The sequence below is a fragment of the Typopeltis vanoorti genome, chromosome 4 (genome assembly GCF_054136105.1).
Source record: "Typopeltis vanoorti isolate ZY-2024b chromosome 4, IOZ_Tvanoo_1.0, whole genome shotgun sequence".
NCBI lineage: Eukaryota > Metazoa > Arthropoda > Arachnida > Uropygi > Thelyphonidae > Typopeltis > Typopeltis vanoorti.
In genome coordinates this window covers 111231352-111248169 of record NC_143552.1, presented here as the reverse complement: position 1 = coordinate 111248169, position 16818 = coordinate 111231352, and the positions used below count along the sequence as shown (strand labels likewise).

At 35.4% G+C, this 16818-nt stretch overlaps 1 protein-coding gene across 1 annotated transcript in view; it reads left to right on the top strand.

Moving 5' to 3' along the window:
- PolrMT (mitochondrial RNA polymerase) overlaps positions 1-16818 on the top strand; it is a 603530-nt gene that overhangs the window by 278092 nt on the left and 308620 nt on the right. Inside the window, exon 17 of the mRNA XM_090391417.1 lies at positions 11068-11204. Within this exon, the coding sequence (XP_090247543.1) occupies positions 11068-11204 (137 nt within the window). The remainder of the gene's footprint in view (positions 1-11067; positions 11205-16818) is intronic.

Genomic DNA, 16818 nt, shown 5'->3' with positions numbered 1-16818 from the left:
TTTTATTTCCCTTTTTATATATGGGTACTATGAGAGCTCTACTCCAATCATCGAGAATTCGTCCCTCTGTCCAGGCTTTCTGAACTATGCAGTGCAACCACTGTAAGACTCTTATACCACCATACTTCAGCATTTCTGGTCGAATATCATCTACTCCTGCTGCCTTTCCACATTTCAAGCCTTTGATGGCTTTTTCTACTTCAAGTATGGATATGTATTCCTGACCATGCCTGGTCAGTGTTTTTTATCACTGTGCTCTCATCACTGCTTGTTTCATTTAGCAGTTTTTCAAAGTAATTACTCCATACTTCAAGGATATCTTTTTCTCCTGTTTTCATTTCACCTTTATCATCTCTAATTCCTTTTACAGCACTCTTTCCTCCATTCCTAAGCTTCTTCAACAACCTCCAGAATATTTTGCCATCTTCTTGATATTTATTTTCTATATTCTTGCCAAAGTCCTCCCATGACTTTTGTTTAGCTAGTTTTACACACTGTTTAGCTTTCTTACATTTGTCTCTGTATTCTGTAAGAGTAAAAGCTGACTTATTTGCCAGGAACTTTTGATATGCTTTCTTCTTTTCCTTCACTGCCTCTTTAACTTCCTGTGTCCACCAGGGAGTTCTGATTTTTTTATCTTTGCACACAACCTCACCACATGCCTCTCTGGCAGAATCAATCAATGTTTCCTTCAGAGTTTGCCACTGAATCTCCAAGGTTTGATTCCTGTTCTCAAACTCTTTCATTTTCTTTTCAATAATATTTCTGTATTTTAGTCTACAGTTTACATCTGAGAGCTGCTCAACTTTTATTCGCTTTAAAACTTTCTTACATGTTATTCTTTTCAATATGAAATTCAATTTTATCCTGCTCAAGACTAAATAGTGATCACTTCCAATTTCAAATCCTCTGTACACTCTGGTGTCCTGCACCAGGGAGAAAACATCACTATCAACAATAACATAGTCAATGAGACTTTTCTTATTCCTAGCCTCTTTTCTCTATGTGAATTTGTGCACATTTTTATGTTGGAACATGGTGTTAGTAATAACCAGTCCATGTCCTGAGCAGAAATCCAACAGATATTTGCCATTATTATTAGCTTTGCTCTTTTCTCCAAATTTTCCCAAAATATTTTTGTATGTCTCACAATCATTTCCTACTCTACTATTTAGATCCCCAACAAGGACCAACTTTTCCTTTTTCATTGTGTCAGTTGCTTTTTCTAAAGCCTCAAAAAATTCCTCCACTTCTACCTTAGTAGAACCTTCTGTGGGACCATAGGCACAAATAAGTCTCATTGTCCAGTTCCCCATTCTCATATTTGCCCACATTACTCTACTTGAGACTGACTGCCATTCAAGAAGATTAGCCTCATATTTTGTGTTGAATACTATGGCTACTCCTTCTTTTCCTTGATTGTTATTGCCTGAATATAACATTTTGTATTTATTGCTCAGAAAGATCTCACCAGTTTTGGTCTTTTTTGTTTCAGTCACCCCTATTATGTCGATCTGGTACTTATCTAATTCCTCAGCTAGCTCCATTTCTTTGCCATTCAGGCTTCTTACGTTGATAGTACCGATCTTTAACTCTGGTGATGTTGAGTTGGGGTTTGTTTTCAGATTTGTTCCAGTAGCTGACTTTTCGCTGTTCGCCCTGGTTCCCTGGCGAAAACAACGGGGGCCTTGTTTAACCGGGCGACGCCCCAGCCGGCATGAAATTTTGTCATGTTGTACCATCATCAGTTATTACGTGTGTTTATTTAATCAGCTATAGTTATATGGTGTCAATGGGGTGTTCAATCAATACTTAGTCTTTATTCTAGTTGCAAGTCAGCAGTTAGAATTGAAGGAAGTAGAGGAAGATGGTTTAAGGTTGAAATCTGGGGATAATATACATCAGACAAGGATGTACATTATCTCCTCTGTTATTCATTATCTATAAGGATCACATTATGGAGGAAAGTGGTATTAAACAAGATTCCCTGACTAAATTGAATAACCGTTGTAATAGATATGGTATCATTGAAAATATCAACTGCATTGTGAATGGAGAACCTGTGGAACAAGTAAAACATTTCAGCTACTAAGGCACGATTTTTAGTGAAGATAGTAAATTAAATATGGAAAAAGACAACAGAATCAACAAAGCTGGTATGGTAGGAAGTCAGTTGAATAAATTCATATATGTAATAAGAGAGAAATTAGCTTGTATACAAGACAGTGTTCAAACCAGTTTTAACTTATGGATCTGAGAGCTGGGTCAGTAGTAGAACACTTGACCAAAGACTAGAGACTGCAGATATGAGAGTCCTGAGAATGATTAGGGGATGAACAGATTGCATCAATGGCAATTGATGCAATCTGTTCATCCCCTAATCTTTCATATTAAAAATTTAATCCTCATATTAAAAATGAGGATATTAGGAAAGAACTTGACATTGTCAGCATCCAGGAATGCATTAGCAGAGCTAATCTCAGGTTGTATGGTCATTTAAACAGAATGGGCGAGGAATGATTAGCAAAACAGGTATTCTCTGCCAGGCTGGTAGGAAAACAATCCAGAGGAAGACCAAGATATAGGTGCCTTAGACAATAGAAATGTAAGATCTGATATGTTGGAGTCTTGACAGACTGATTTGGAGGAAAATTGTAGAGAGGAAGTTAGTAATTATGTAAATTTTTCATATAGTATTATTATATCGTTTATACCCTTTGAGGGTATATATAAGGAATTTGATGATAATGATGATGATTTCCACTTATTACTGACATTTTTTTCCACACACTTTGTTCATTCTCCTGCAGCTTGACTCCCTAAGGTCTTAATAATAATTAATATCCCAAACCTCAAGTTTCAGCATCATACCCCTTGGGAAATAAATCTTGTGCACTCTCTCATTCTTCACACTCTCAAAATAATGTTTATTATTTTGAGAGTGTGAAGTAGAAGGTATTATTGCATAATACCTTCTACAACCTTATTTATCACCTTTCTGTTTATTCTGTCTGTTCTCAGTAATATATACAAACAACACAATTTTCAGTGTCACTCCCCTCTCAGGAGCATTTTGCACACTTGATATTGTACCATTAAAAAAATAAATAAAGTAAAAAGTCTATTCAGCCCAACCTATGGATTGTATGCAATAATGCTTGGGAACTTTCTTCATGCAGTCTTTTCATAAGGAACCAAGGCTGAAGTTGCACTTCAGGTTTTTCTAGTACGACACGTCTGCAGAAGTGGTAATATCCTCTGCAAACCCAGACACTTCTGGCTCATGATACTTGATCTGTTTATTGTTTTCTTCACAACAAATATCTAAAAATTTCTCTGATTGGCCAAAATAAGTAGTCACAGGAATAAGGAGTCTTAATATTTATACTACATATATCAGCTTATCGTGCAGAAACTGAAAGGAAAGGTAAAATATGACTTGAAGGTCAAGAGTTTTTAAGTATTTCGATAATACACGTCAAAGATCTCCTGAACATATGCAGTGCTCAACAAATATCCAAATCCTATTCACCATACAAAAAATGTATCCTGCCCAAGGACCCCCCCCCCCTCTTCCAGTTATTTTTTTTTAAGAATGATATATCCTAGTAAGTTAAGAGTAGTTCCATAAAATAATTAGTGGTGCTGCATTTCTGATTTCTTCAAGTTAAAAATATTTTTTAGAAAGTTATTGTTTATTAAAAAATATTCTGTTTTGTCCAGTTTGCAGTTGGCAAAATTTGCATGTAAGCAGATAAACATATTTGTTGAGCCCTGAACATAAGGATAGCCTTATAACTGAAATTTCACAGTATGACGACTACAAATCAGGTGTTAGTTATACAGTAATCCCTCAATTAGTGCATTTTCGATTAGTGCGTCATTTTTTTTCGATACCCAAATTCAATTAGTGCGCCGATGTTACAGATTTAAGAATTTTTTTATCTATACATTTTTATGGCTAACTATTTTAAAAAATCACTCACCAAAATGAAATAATTTAGTTACCGATTTAAAACATTTTATAAAGTTATTTTTAATGACTATACTACTTCCATGTACACTATGTATACTATGTTTCAAATTTTTACCGCATAAATTTATGTTGTCTGCTATAGTACGCCCACAGATTCGAGACCCTTCAACACTTCTGTGCATGTCACAAAAAAGAGAATCCATTCCGATAATAGGGTAATCAATCCGTCTTCTGGGGTGAATTGTTTATTATTACACGTCGGAAAATTAGCCTCTCTTTTATGATCATTGTAGCTTTTAAAGTAACTATTTTGCATGTATAACAGTTGGGAAATTTTATCTATAAAGCACATGATTTCACGTGTTGGCGACTAATTCGTACATCCTTCATTTCTTTCTCCCCTTCAATGATAATGTCCAAGAGTTAATTAAATCTCATTCTGAAGAATTGAGTAATTCCGACCTGCTAAATTTAGATGTACAACGGGAAGATCCTGAAGAATATGAAGAAAATTTAACCACTGATAGCCAGCCAAAAGAGATTTCACAGAAAAAATTTGAAAATATTTTTCGTACAATCAAAGTTTTTAAGCAGCAAGGCTTAGAGGCTGATCCTGATGAAGAGAGAAGCAGTAAAATTTATAGAAGAGTAGAAGAGACAATAGGGTCTACCGTCAGTTGTATGAAAAAAAGAAACAAAATGCCCGCCAAACTACATTAGCTCAATTCTTTGTTAAGAAGCAGAATAATAAAATTTATATTCTGAATATGTTTTATTATCTTTCAACTTCATGGTTTTCATTTAACTAGGCCCTGAGGACATATCTTAATTCTTTTATAAAAAAAAATTAAGGTTCAAGAAAGAAATTTGAGGAACGAATTATACTTTTTCCCATAGGTTATTGTATTCGATTAGTGCATGTTCGATTAAATCGCCTGTTTTAAAGCGCAATGATCGAGGGATTGCTGTATTTAAATATACACACATATGAAGCACTCTGTTGGTTTTAAACATCTGAAACCAATTCTAAGTGATCATCTTGAAATTCATTTATGAATTTATAATAGACTTTAACTTTGATAAATCATGTTCAGTAAAACAAGCATATTAGGATTTAATTTAACTTAATTGTTCTTGTTATGATTATTTTGTATCAAGTCATTTAATAAATAATACATTTTTTAAAGAAATAAGATCAGAAAATGTTTAGTAATTTTCTGATCTTATTTGATGTTATCATAATCAACAAGAAAGAAAAACTTTGATCTTTAGAGAGGTAAGCATATCATAACCTGGGAGTACACAACTTACCTTCAATTAAACAGGAAAAAACACAGTAAATTTTAAAAGAAAAAATACACTGGGTTTATTTGATCATAAACAATATATAATGAAAACTAACAAGTTTTGTCATGAATACTTGAGCCATTATTGTTTAATTTGTACATAAATAATATAGAAAATGGCTTGAAGGGAGATATTCAGTTGTTTGCTGATGATGCAAAGTTGGGTAGCACAATAAAAAATCAAGCTGATGTTGAGAGTTTTGCAGGATGATTTAAATAAGCTGGCAAAATGGGCAAAAGGTAATGGATGTCAGTTCAATGTGGAAAAGTGGAAAGTTATGCATTTTGAGATTAAAATATTACTAGCTGTGTACCACATTGATGGAACAGTACTCCAAGAGATTGATAAGGCTAGGGACTTGGGTGTGTTGGTGCATAGGAAGATAAAGTTCAGAGGGCATATTGTTAAGGTATCCAAGATTGCACATAGGATTACTTGGTTATTGAAGATCACACTAACATCCAGAGATAAAGAGGTTATTATTCCCCTTTATAAGGCGTTGATACTTCCACATTTGGATTACTGTGCTGCTCAGATCTTGTCACTTGGATTCCTTGGAGATGAGGAGGTTGTGGAAAGGGTTCAGAGGAGAGTGACTAAGTTGGTGAGTGATGTAAAAAATGCTCCCTACATTGATAGATGGAGAGCTTGTGGATTACAGAGGTTGATTGATGGGTGGAGAAGAGGGGATATGATAGAAACATTTAAATTACTAAAAGGTTTTTATAAGATTGATGCAGGGAAAATATTTTAGCTGTGTGATAGTGATGGAAGAACAAGAGGTCATCCCTGGAAATTAAGGAAAAGTGTGGTTAACAAGGGTGTGAGAACTAGATTTTTTGCTTGGTGAGGGTGGTGAAGGAGTGGAATGCATTGCCTGACTCAGTTGTGAGTTCATCTGTAAATGAATTCAAGAAGAGGTATGATAGATATTGTTTTGATAGTTTGGGTCTTCCGCGATGAGTCTACTGACTCCATGGGGATACCCGTAATAATAATGCTTGTAGTTTCTTCTGAGTTAGAATGATATAAAAAATAATAAAAGGCTAGCATGAACTATAACATTAAAAAAAAATATAAAACATGTAGGAACTAATGCAGTGTAAGTTGAAATGAAACTGCATGGAATGTTGGAGCTGGCACGAGTCAGGTATTGTGCAGCATTATGTGAAGATGGTGAAAAGTTGAAGTCTGACATGGAAAGATCTGATGAGCGATTTCCAAATATCACACAGCATAAATCTTTGATTCCTATTGTGTGTTCCTTGTGAACAAATGACAGTAGATTCTTTTACTGTTGGGAGCAGTGAAGTTGTCCTCCATGTAATGGAGCCCTTACTTCGGTGTTGCATTGCGTGTGTGAGAAACATGAAACACCAGACCCAAGTTGTCTTCTCTATCATTTTTGGTGTCTCTGATATGTTCTGTCTTATTTGTAAACTTCTAGATGTCTGTCTTATGTAAGAAAGGCTGCAAGAACATGGAATATTATAACCCCAGGATATTTGTAGAAATGGTTGTTTAGATTAACTCAGTAAAACTCAAAAAGCCACTCTTATATCATAAAATTTGGGGAGGCTAGCGATCTTGAGTGACAGTCTACTGATGGTAGATGTAAGGGATGAAAACTGAAAATTCCTGTAGTAAATGTTGAGATTTTGCTGTGGAGCAAGAGTAGAGAATAGCAAGTTTTGTATTAGTTTCTTTGAATATTCATTGCAAGCAAGTAGATGGAGTAGAGTTTGTAATTCTTATTTCAGTTTTCTTCATCTCTTGTGATAGAGACTGCCCCCCCCTTTTTTTTTTTGAGCATATGTATAATACTTAGTTTTTGTGATATATGTTGCATTGAGGATGAGTACAAGAATTACAAATTATTAGCAATACGTTTATAAATAATGGCTATAGCAAAAATATTATCAATAAAGTTCTTCATAAAACTTCATCAAAAAATACTGTAATATAGATCAGTAAAACTCTAGCTATCCGATACATTAAAGGGTTATCAGAAAAATAAATAGAATTCTACACTATTATAATCTTAATGCTACTTTTAAACCACCTGTAAAATTAACAAAGCATATTCAACTCCTCTGAGGATCCTCTCAAACCCCCCCCCCCCCCATTGGCTCACCCTGGAGTTTATCCTATCTATTATACCTGTAACTTGTCTTATATTGATGAAACTGTATGTACAATCCCTATCTGTAGAAAAGAACACAAATGACACATTAAATTTAACAATTTTGGTGAAACAGGCCTTTACATCATACAAAAACCTAGTATGAACGTAAATTTAAAGAAGCCTGTAAAATTTTGATTAGCCATCCTAATCTTAACAATAATGGTGGCATAAAAATCCCAAGAATTTAGATGGCACACATTCAGTCCACTTAGTTCAAGTTTTCCAGCAAACCCTGACTTTAGGACTCTAAGCAATTATTTCAGCTTTTATTGGCCACCATCCATACTGTTTTGTTTTAATTTATGTGTATACTTATTTGAGTAACTTTGTGTGAACATGCTGCTCTCTAGCTTAATTTATTTTTGTAACCAAATAAATAAATAATAACAGGACTCTAGTGTTAATGTAGTATTTTTTTTTTCCACCAGAGGTTAGGCCAATAGTTTTAATGGTTGACCAAGTCAATGTAACTTTAGCATACCATGTAGATTGTAGTGCATTGTTTCTTTGTATATATGTGTATACTACAGATTATGACCTTAATGTGAAGGTCGAAACATTGAGTGATTCAGTTATAAGTAAAACTGAAGTTTTACTCTAACATGGTAGTAATTTCCATAATTTTTATAATGAATTCTGATCACCATGTAACCATGAAGGAAAAGATGAGTACAGGTAATGATCTGTATGAGTGGGCTTGTGGTATACACCAAGTGAGAAGCCTCCTTCAGCTTTTTTTTTTTTTTGGTAATTAAAACATCTAATGAAGGTAGCTTTCCTTCATTTTCCAGTTTTCCAAAGTAAATTTTATTTTTTGATGCAAAGAGTTGATAAACAAAAGAAAATCATGTAACTCAGCAACACTGTATTTTAATTTGGTGGAGATACATAGATGATTACTTTATCGTCTGGAAATATAGCATTGCTAAGTTACACAATTTTCTTTTGTCTGCCAGCTCTTTGCATCAAAAAATAAAATTTAGTTCATGTTATAAAATTGATGTTATAGTTCATGCTGGCCTTTTATTGTATTTTTTATGTCATTGTCACCAAGAAAAAGCCACAAGTAGTAGTGGTGAAACCAGTCAGGTTTCATTATACAGTTGACCCTTGAAGAACGCAGGTTTGAACAATGCAGATCCACTTATATGTGGTTTTTTTATATATAAATATAAATATTATGAATCATGTAGCTTAGAATAAATTTAGTTTAATCCTTTATCCAAGTGTGAGCAAACAAAGTTTGCGCCTGAAAGTATCTTCAGGACTGGGGTAAGGTAGTGCAACACTAGGGCGACTCCTTGCAAAGGTGAAGCAAGCTACTATCACTCCTATCTCAGTATCTCCCATAATGCAAAACACATCTCCTTGCAGATATGTCTAATGTTATGCATTAAGGGAAGGGCCACTACCCAGACTAGTTTCGACCTTTATTGAGGTCTCAAACAAAGTTTGCGCCTGAAAGTATCTTCAGACTTGCTCACACTTGGATAAAGGATTAAACTAAATTTATTATATTCTAACCAAGTGAAAAATAAACTTTCAATATCTGTCTCTAAATCCAGAGTAATCTATTAAAAAGGTGGCACACCATTTGGCAACTCCTATAGGTAGAGATGACCTTGCTAATGCTTCTGGCTGGTATCTCCACTTGGGCCTGGCTCCTACTGAAGAGACCTCAATAAAGGTCAAAACTAGTCTGGGTAGTGTCCCTTCTCTTAATGCATTACATTAGACATATTCGCAAGGAGATATGTTTTGCATTATGGGAGATACTGAGATAGGAATGATAGTAGCTTGCTCTGCCTTTGCAAGGAGTCGCCCTGGTGTTGCACTACCTTACCCCAGTCCTGAAGATACTTTCAGGCGCAAACTTTGTTTGCTCACACTTGGATAAAGGATTATACTAAATTTATTATATTCTAACCAAGTGAAAAATAAACTTTCAATGTAGCTTAGAAATATTGAAAAAATTAAGAAAAAAATTAGGTATGTTATGAATGCATAAAATATATGTAGATGCTAGTCTGTTTTATCATTTACTACCATAAAGTATACACAAATCTATTATAAAAAATGAAAATTTATCAAAACATATGCAAACAAACACTTACAGACTGCACATGGCCATTTGCAGTTGAGAGAAATATAAACAAATGTAAAGATGCAATGTAAATCATCTTCTTCCTCTTCCTTTTCTGCTTTATCCAATCTATTTTGGGGTCGGCCTTTTACATGATGCAAATTTACATGTGCGATCCCAACCCACTTGTTGCAGAGCCCGGGGGGGGGGTCTGTAGAAGAGTTTGCCTATTCTGAGACATCTCCGTATGAGACCGGCTAACTCACCTTTAGTTGAAACAGACCAGATTAAGATTCCTCACTTAATGGACTGGAATCGAACCCAGGTCTTTCCAACCAAAGGGCTTTGTCTATGGTGACTGAGCTTTGGAGGCTCATTCAGTGTTAAATCATAACTGCATAAAATTAACTGTCATTAATTAGTTAAATGAAATAATTAGCAAAAATTAAAAAGTTAATAATTCATTCGTTAGTGTATAGGCTGGGCTACCATAAAGCAATCATATTGCTGCATCTTAGTTATCAAATACATGAATCGTTATACCTGTAAATAAATATGAACAATTTATTTTTCACGTTATGTTTTCATTTTTGATGCCTATTGTTTTTGTATCATATAAGACAATATTACATAGGTACTGACAGACATACAATTCATCTTGTAAACAGATGATGTAAACTTACAGTATCGATAAATACAGTACAATACTGTAAATGAATTTTCGCTTCCTTATTGATTTTCTTTAATAACATTTTCTTTTCTCTAAAAAAATATTTCACATTTGAACTCCATAGATGCTCTCTAGTCGCTCCTGTACCTTACCAGGTTTTGAGAGTGAAGTCTTCTGCTGGAATAAGTGGTAGGATCGCAGATTCCCTTTCCACACAGAGCTTGTAGGACAGTCACAATTCGAACCTGCAGTCTCTTGGCTGGAGAGCCGACTGTTTATGTTATCAGTAAGGCTTCTGGTCAACAATAGGCTATTAGTAGTTAAGTTTTTGGGGAGTCAAAAGTTTTACTTTTCGAACAATGCAGGAGGTCAGCACCCCTAACCCCCACGTTGTTCATGTGTCAACTGTATATTGTTTATGACCAAATAAACTCAGCACATTTTTTTTTTAATATGTAATCTTATACCACACTTTTATATACATAACTTTCCATTAAATAATTTATCACACCAGATTTATATCGCATTTACAAAAAAAAAAAAAAAAAAAAAAACTGTGATCCTTGTATCAAAAGTGTAGAGCTTAGAATTAAGTGCAAAGCAATTTAAAAACTTGTGATTGCTTTAGACTAGTCGACACTTCCCCTTTAGGATATATTTTGGAAACTTATGGTGATGAATATATGCCACTAGTTTCTGAGATTATTAAAACTTGAATATTCAGCTTATATAGGTTTGTGTTTTTAATACACTTTTTTGGCATTATTAGATTTGCATATATTTTTTAATTCTGTCTCTTTTTTTAGATGTATTTGTCAGGCTTCCTGATAAATACTCACGTCGTCAGTATTCTTTGTTATCACAGACCCCATCTCATCAGTTGTATCCATATTTTGATTCTCTGAATGTTTTATCTTTGTGCCCATGGATCATCAATAAAGAAGTAAGAAAAAAATTTTTTTTTTTTTTTTTTTTTGTTAATAGAGTGTATATTCTCTGAGAATACATGTAAGTCACATTGGTCTGTCAATTATCCAACTAAACCTTGGTTAACTAGTCCTTGAATACTGGAACACCTAATTGGTACCTCATACTATACATTCAACTGCACCCTCAGTTAATACACCATCAAATCTATTTTCCATTGCAACTGGATAATTGAGAGATTGCTATACTTTATTTTTATTCATTACTCATTAATCAAGATTTTCTTTGGTCATGATTAATTGTCATTTGATGTGAATTGGACAAGGAAAAAAATCTTATTGAATAAATATTCAATGCTTCCCATGGTTCCATGAGCAGTTGGTAGATTTTAAAACAAACTGATTGGGAGTATCTTCCTTTCCACACATAAATACCAACTTCAGGCTTGCTTCTTTGGTTAAATAATAGGCTAACAAATTAATATTTGTAATTTACTGATCATATATCTCATCGGTAACAACAGTTTTAGAAATGTTATAGGGAACAACTTTTAGTTTGCTTCCTTTAGATTGGTGTTCTTGTTCATGCTGAATGTGCATATGCATTGTTAAATATATATATAAATTATGTAAAAGATAAATTATGTGCTCTCATTTAAACATATGCATTAAGTGATCGGCCTAGGTTACGTCTCTCTTCATTATTCATCCTTATCACCACCACCACCTTGTTGCAAATATTCCAGAAGTGTAATACAGGTATCCCAGAAACTGTTGCTTTGTGAATATTCACATATGCAGTCTAGATTGCACCAGGAACTTGTTCATGAGTATGGGTGTAGAAACACATGATCTCGTCATATTCTGCTTCATCTAAAATCATTATCATCAAATTCCTAATTTTCTTCAATGGAGATGTACAGTACACCATGATAGTACAACATGAAAAGTTTACATTATTACTCACTTCCATTGCAACTTTTTTCAATAATTAAGTGACTGTCCAAACTGAAATTAGCTCAGTTTACACATTCTTAAATGCTAACACTGTCAAGTTCCTTCTTAATATTTTCATTTTTAATATGATTCTGCTGTTAATGCCCCTAATATATCTTAGAACTTTCATATTTGTGGTAGCTAGTGTTTAATAAGCTGTTTTTTGTTTTGTTTTGTTTTGTTTTTCTTTAACTTAGCCCTCAGATTCATAAGTTGAAATTGGTTTGAACACTTTCTTAGTTGGACATTTCTGATATACCATGGTGCATTTATGATCATGCGGAGGCATTTGTTTTGCACTCTCTGTAGTTTGAGGATATTTGTACTTGAGGTGTGGCTCCAGGCGGCTGGGGATGCATAAGTAATAATGGGTCGAATCATCGACTGATAAAGGAGCAGTTTTATTTTGGTATCCAGCTTGCTATTCCTATTGATAAGAGGAATAGCAAAAGGCTTTTATATGTGGACTGAAGGTTAGTTTTCTTTCCAGCAGTACACCCAGATATTTGGCTTCTGCTTTCCAGGGAATCTTGATATTAAATAGGAAGATGTCATCTCTGGGATATTGAGTTTTTAGTGAAGACCATGGTGATACTCTTCTGAGGGTTTACTTGCAATCTCCATTCCGAGAACCAGTGCTCTAATCTCTGCAAGTTTTCTTGCAGTTTAATAGATCTGGTTAGTATAGCTGCGTCATCTGCGTATAGGGCAATGATAGATGACATTGGATTGTGGGGAATGTCCGCCATGTAAATCGTGAAAAGTATCGGTGCCAGTAGGGACCCTTGAGGCACTCCTGCCAAGATTCGTCGCTGGGTAGATAATATATCATTTAGTTTGACTTGCATTCGTCTGCCTCTAAGAAATGACTTTATAATTTGGACTAGATCTAATGGAATGGCAGCTAAAATCAACTTCTATAGTAGTCCAAAGTGCCATAATTTTTCGAACCTTTTCTAAGTTAAGAAAAACTGCTCCGGTGTATTGGTGCCAATTGTAACTTGTGGTAATGAATTCGATTAGTCTATGAATTTGTTGGGTGGTACTGTGAAACTGGCAAAAACCAAACTGTTCTAAAGGAAGGATGTTTAATTTTTTTACTGAAAGTTGAATTCTGGAAAGGGTAGCTTTTTCTGCTATTTTGCCCAAATTAGAAATCAGACTTATGGGACGATAACTTTGAGGCTGCTGAGGATCCTTGCCAGGCTTGTATAGGAACTACGTCTGCCAACTTCCATGCAGAGGGAAAGTACTTAAACCTGAACATAGCATTTATTATTGTTGTAAGATGTACGATGGCCTTTTGGGGTAGCAGTTTAATAACTTTGTTGGATATGCCATCAGGCCCTGGAGCTTTTTTATTCTTTAAGTTTATTTATTCTTTTATTCTTTAATTATTTATAATATCATAAATTTCAGCTGGAGAAGTAGGTGTGAGTTGGCTGGTACAGGTATCAGGTCATTTTAACACATGTCTGACGTGGCAGTGGACTTTGTAAATATGATTGAAAATTAGATCATCATAAGAAGGGCTACAGTGTTTTTCTAAATTTTTAGCTATAGTTTTCGGCTTTTTCTGCATCTGTGTAAACAATATTCATGTCAGATTTGAGAGGAGGATGAGATTTGTTTTTGTTTTTGATGTTTCTCAGGAACTTCCAGATGGTTTGATCACCAGGGGTGATATGGAGGCTAATTTGTTGATTATATTTTTTTGAGATATTTTTTGTGTTGGGGTGTTCTGGTGTTGTGGTATCTTTTTCTTGCTTTATTTTTTTCCCTGGTTAAGTTCATTATGTCACCTGGTAGTCGTTTAGGCTTAAAAGCAATTGAATTTGAGGTGATAGATGCTATGGCTCTGTTGATTTGATCAGTAAGTTTATTGACTGTAGAATCAATTTCTTCCTTGGAATTAATGTGAGGGACGGGATCAATGTAGTTTGGAAGCATTTTGGATAGTTTTTCCCAGGGAATGAAGGTGAAGGGGGAAGTCCCCTCTGATAACCTAGTTGGAGCAGAATAGGATTGTGGTCTGATGATAATTCATTCAATGATTCCAGGGTGTACTGCGGGTTGACATTCTGAAGGACAGCTATATCCAAGATGTCGGATGAGCCAGTCGGACTGTGGCGAGTTGGCACTGAGGGACCAGCCACAGCTGCGCAATTTGAGCTTGTGTAGTTAAAGAGGATGCTGACATTCCTATTTATAGACCTACTGCTCCAGGCGTGATGTTTTGCTTTTAAATCTCCGGCGATAATAACCGGTAGTTTAACTCCGAGGATAGCATCCAGATCTGTGATCAGCAATGTTTTTGATGGTGGGTTACAAGAAGCATAGATTTTTAATACCTGCGACTTCGAGATTAGTGGTTGTAGGAATGGCTACAGCATGATGGTTGATGTGATTTTTGATGAGGATGGCTGTACCACCACCTCTATAATCCAGCCTATCATTCCTGTAAAATTGATATCCTTTGAATTTAGGATTGTCAGCAGGTCTCAGGTGAGTTTCATTAATTAATAATATATCCGGATTATATCTGTCATTGAATTCCTGCACTTCTAGTATTTTATTTTTAAGGCCGTTGGCATTCCATGTAATAATCATTAGAGAATCTGGGGTGAATTTTTCCCTATGCATTGGAGAGTGCAGATAAAATGGACTGTGTTTGCTGCAAGAAACTTTTTGTAGTGCTTAGTGATGGATTTGCATTACTGAAATCCTGTAACATATTTTCAAGAGAAGAGGTGATGATGGCTGTTATATTTGAATGTGGATTTGGCATAGTCTGATCATGGACTGCTTTTTTGGGGTGGGCCACGTCAGCATATGTTCTTGTTTGGTGTTGAAGATTTATTTTCATGGGGGATTCAGTTGATTGTGGGTGAGCATCACCCACAATCAACTTGTTCAAACTTGATTCAAACCTGTCATCTTGTTCAAACTAATAGGAGCCTGGTGAACTTGAGCTTCTGGGGCTCTCGTTTCTGATAATGAGGTAGATTGATTGATTAACTCAGTTTGCCTGTTTTTTGGGTAACAAATGCACCCTATGTAATTTGCAGGGTGAGGGCCACCACAATTAGCACACTTAGCCGGGGTGGTTTTTGGCTTGGAGCAGGTGTGTGGGGTGGGTGTCACCACATTTTAAACATCTGTATTGAGCTTTGCACAACTTCTGAGCATGACCAATTTTTTGGCATCTATGGCACTGCCCAGAAGAGGCCCTCTTCCTAAGTGGCTCCGGTGATACCTTAAGCCCACAGATTGTTTTCAAGTTATAAATATTTTTATAGATATTGTGTATTTCCACCAATGCCAGAGGCATAGGGGTCTTGTTTGATCTGTACATTCTGCTGACCTTTATGGGAGGCAGATCTTGCATGTTGAGGTCAGCAGCTATTTCAGCTGTTTCAATGTCTTCTGATACTCCTTGGAGTACCACTTTTAAATTTTTCTCCGAGGTAAGTGTGAAGGTATGGTATTGTATACCTCTTACATCTAACTCCTTGGTGAAATTTCTATAGTCAGTCACTGTAGCAGGCTGAATTTTGATGCCCTCCTCTGTGTTCTTGGCAGTGGAGTAATTTATCAGCAGGTTGGCCATGATGGTTCTTAAGGCTGTCCATCTCAGCTTTTCCCTACGAATGACTGGAGGCACCTTTTCATTGGCGGAGGCAGAGGAATCTGTGTTGGGGGCATCTTCATCCATGCCATTTTCGTTTGCTGACTCCGAGGCGAGAGTTTTGCACGCATGCGTCTCTCCTTGATCTGAATGAGTAGAGTCCGAGATTACTACATTTAATTTTTCCTCCATTTGAGGAGCGTCTTCATTTTGATCTTCATCAGTCTCAGGTAAAGAGTAAAGATTTAGGAAGCCAGGCCATTCAAGCTCGAACTTCTTAAGGAGTTTCTTTATGAAGCTGCAATGTCAGGATCTATCATGTTTGATGGCCATTTGAGCTTAAACTGCCTTTGAAGTTTATTTACAAGAATAAGTGCTGGCTCTTCATCCAGAGAATCTGTGAGGGTGTCCAAATCTAACGCATTCATCATTAACGATTTGCGTATATACGCAAGTAAATCCTGCATATATATGGATCTGAAATAGATGTGCTAACAATTTCAGATCCATATATTTGCAGGATTTACTTGCGTATATACGCAAATCGTTAATGATGAATGCGTTAGATTTGGACACCCTCACAGATTCTCTGGATGAAGAGCCAGGAAATCTGTGAATCGCCCTCGTTGCAATCACAGTTCACTTACCTGTGCTGCTGTTCTTAAATACAGTATAATCTGCAATTTAATAACTTTGATCATGTCTCTACTAGTTAATCTAGCAGCTACACTACAAAACCAGAGTTTCTCATATTTGATTAACACGTTCTACCGAGAAGAAAATTCACAACCGTCATTCATGCACTGGCTGTTGCATTCCAGTGATAGGAAAGTTGAAGTAATGCAGAAGTCATATTTCCATATACAAGTAGTCAAAAGGTGTTACACATTATTATTAAAATACTCCGAATTAAAGATAGATGTTGAAAGTTTTTTAACATAGTTATACTATAAATTAATGATGCCAAGAAATTAGATTCTTGGTTTTAAATCCTTTACCCAAGTAAA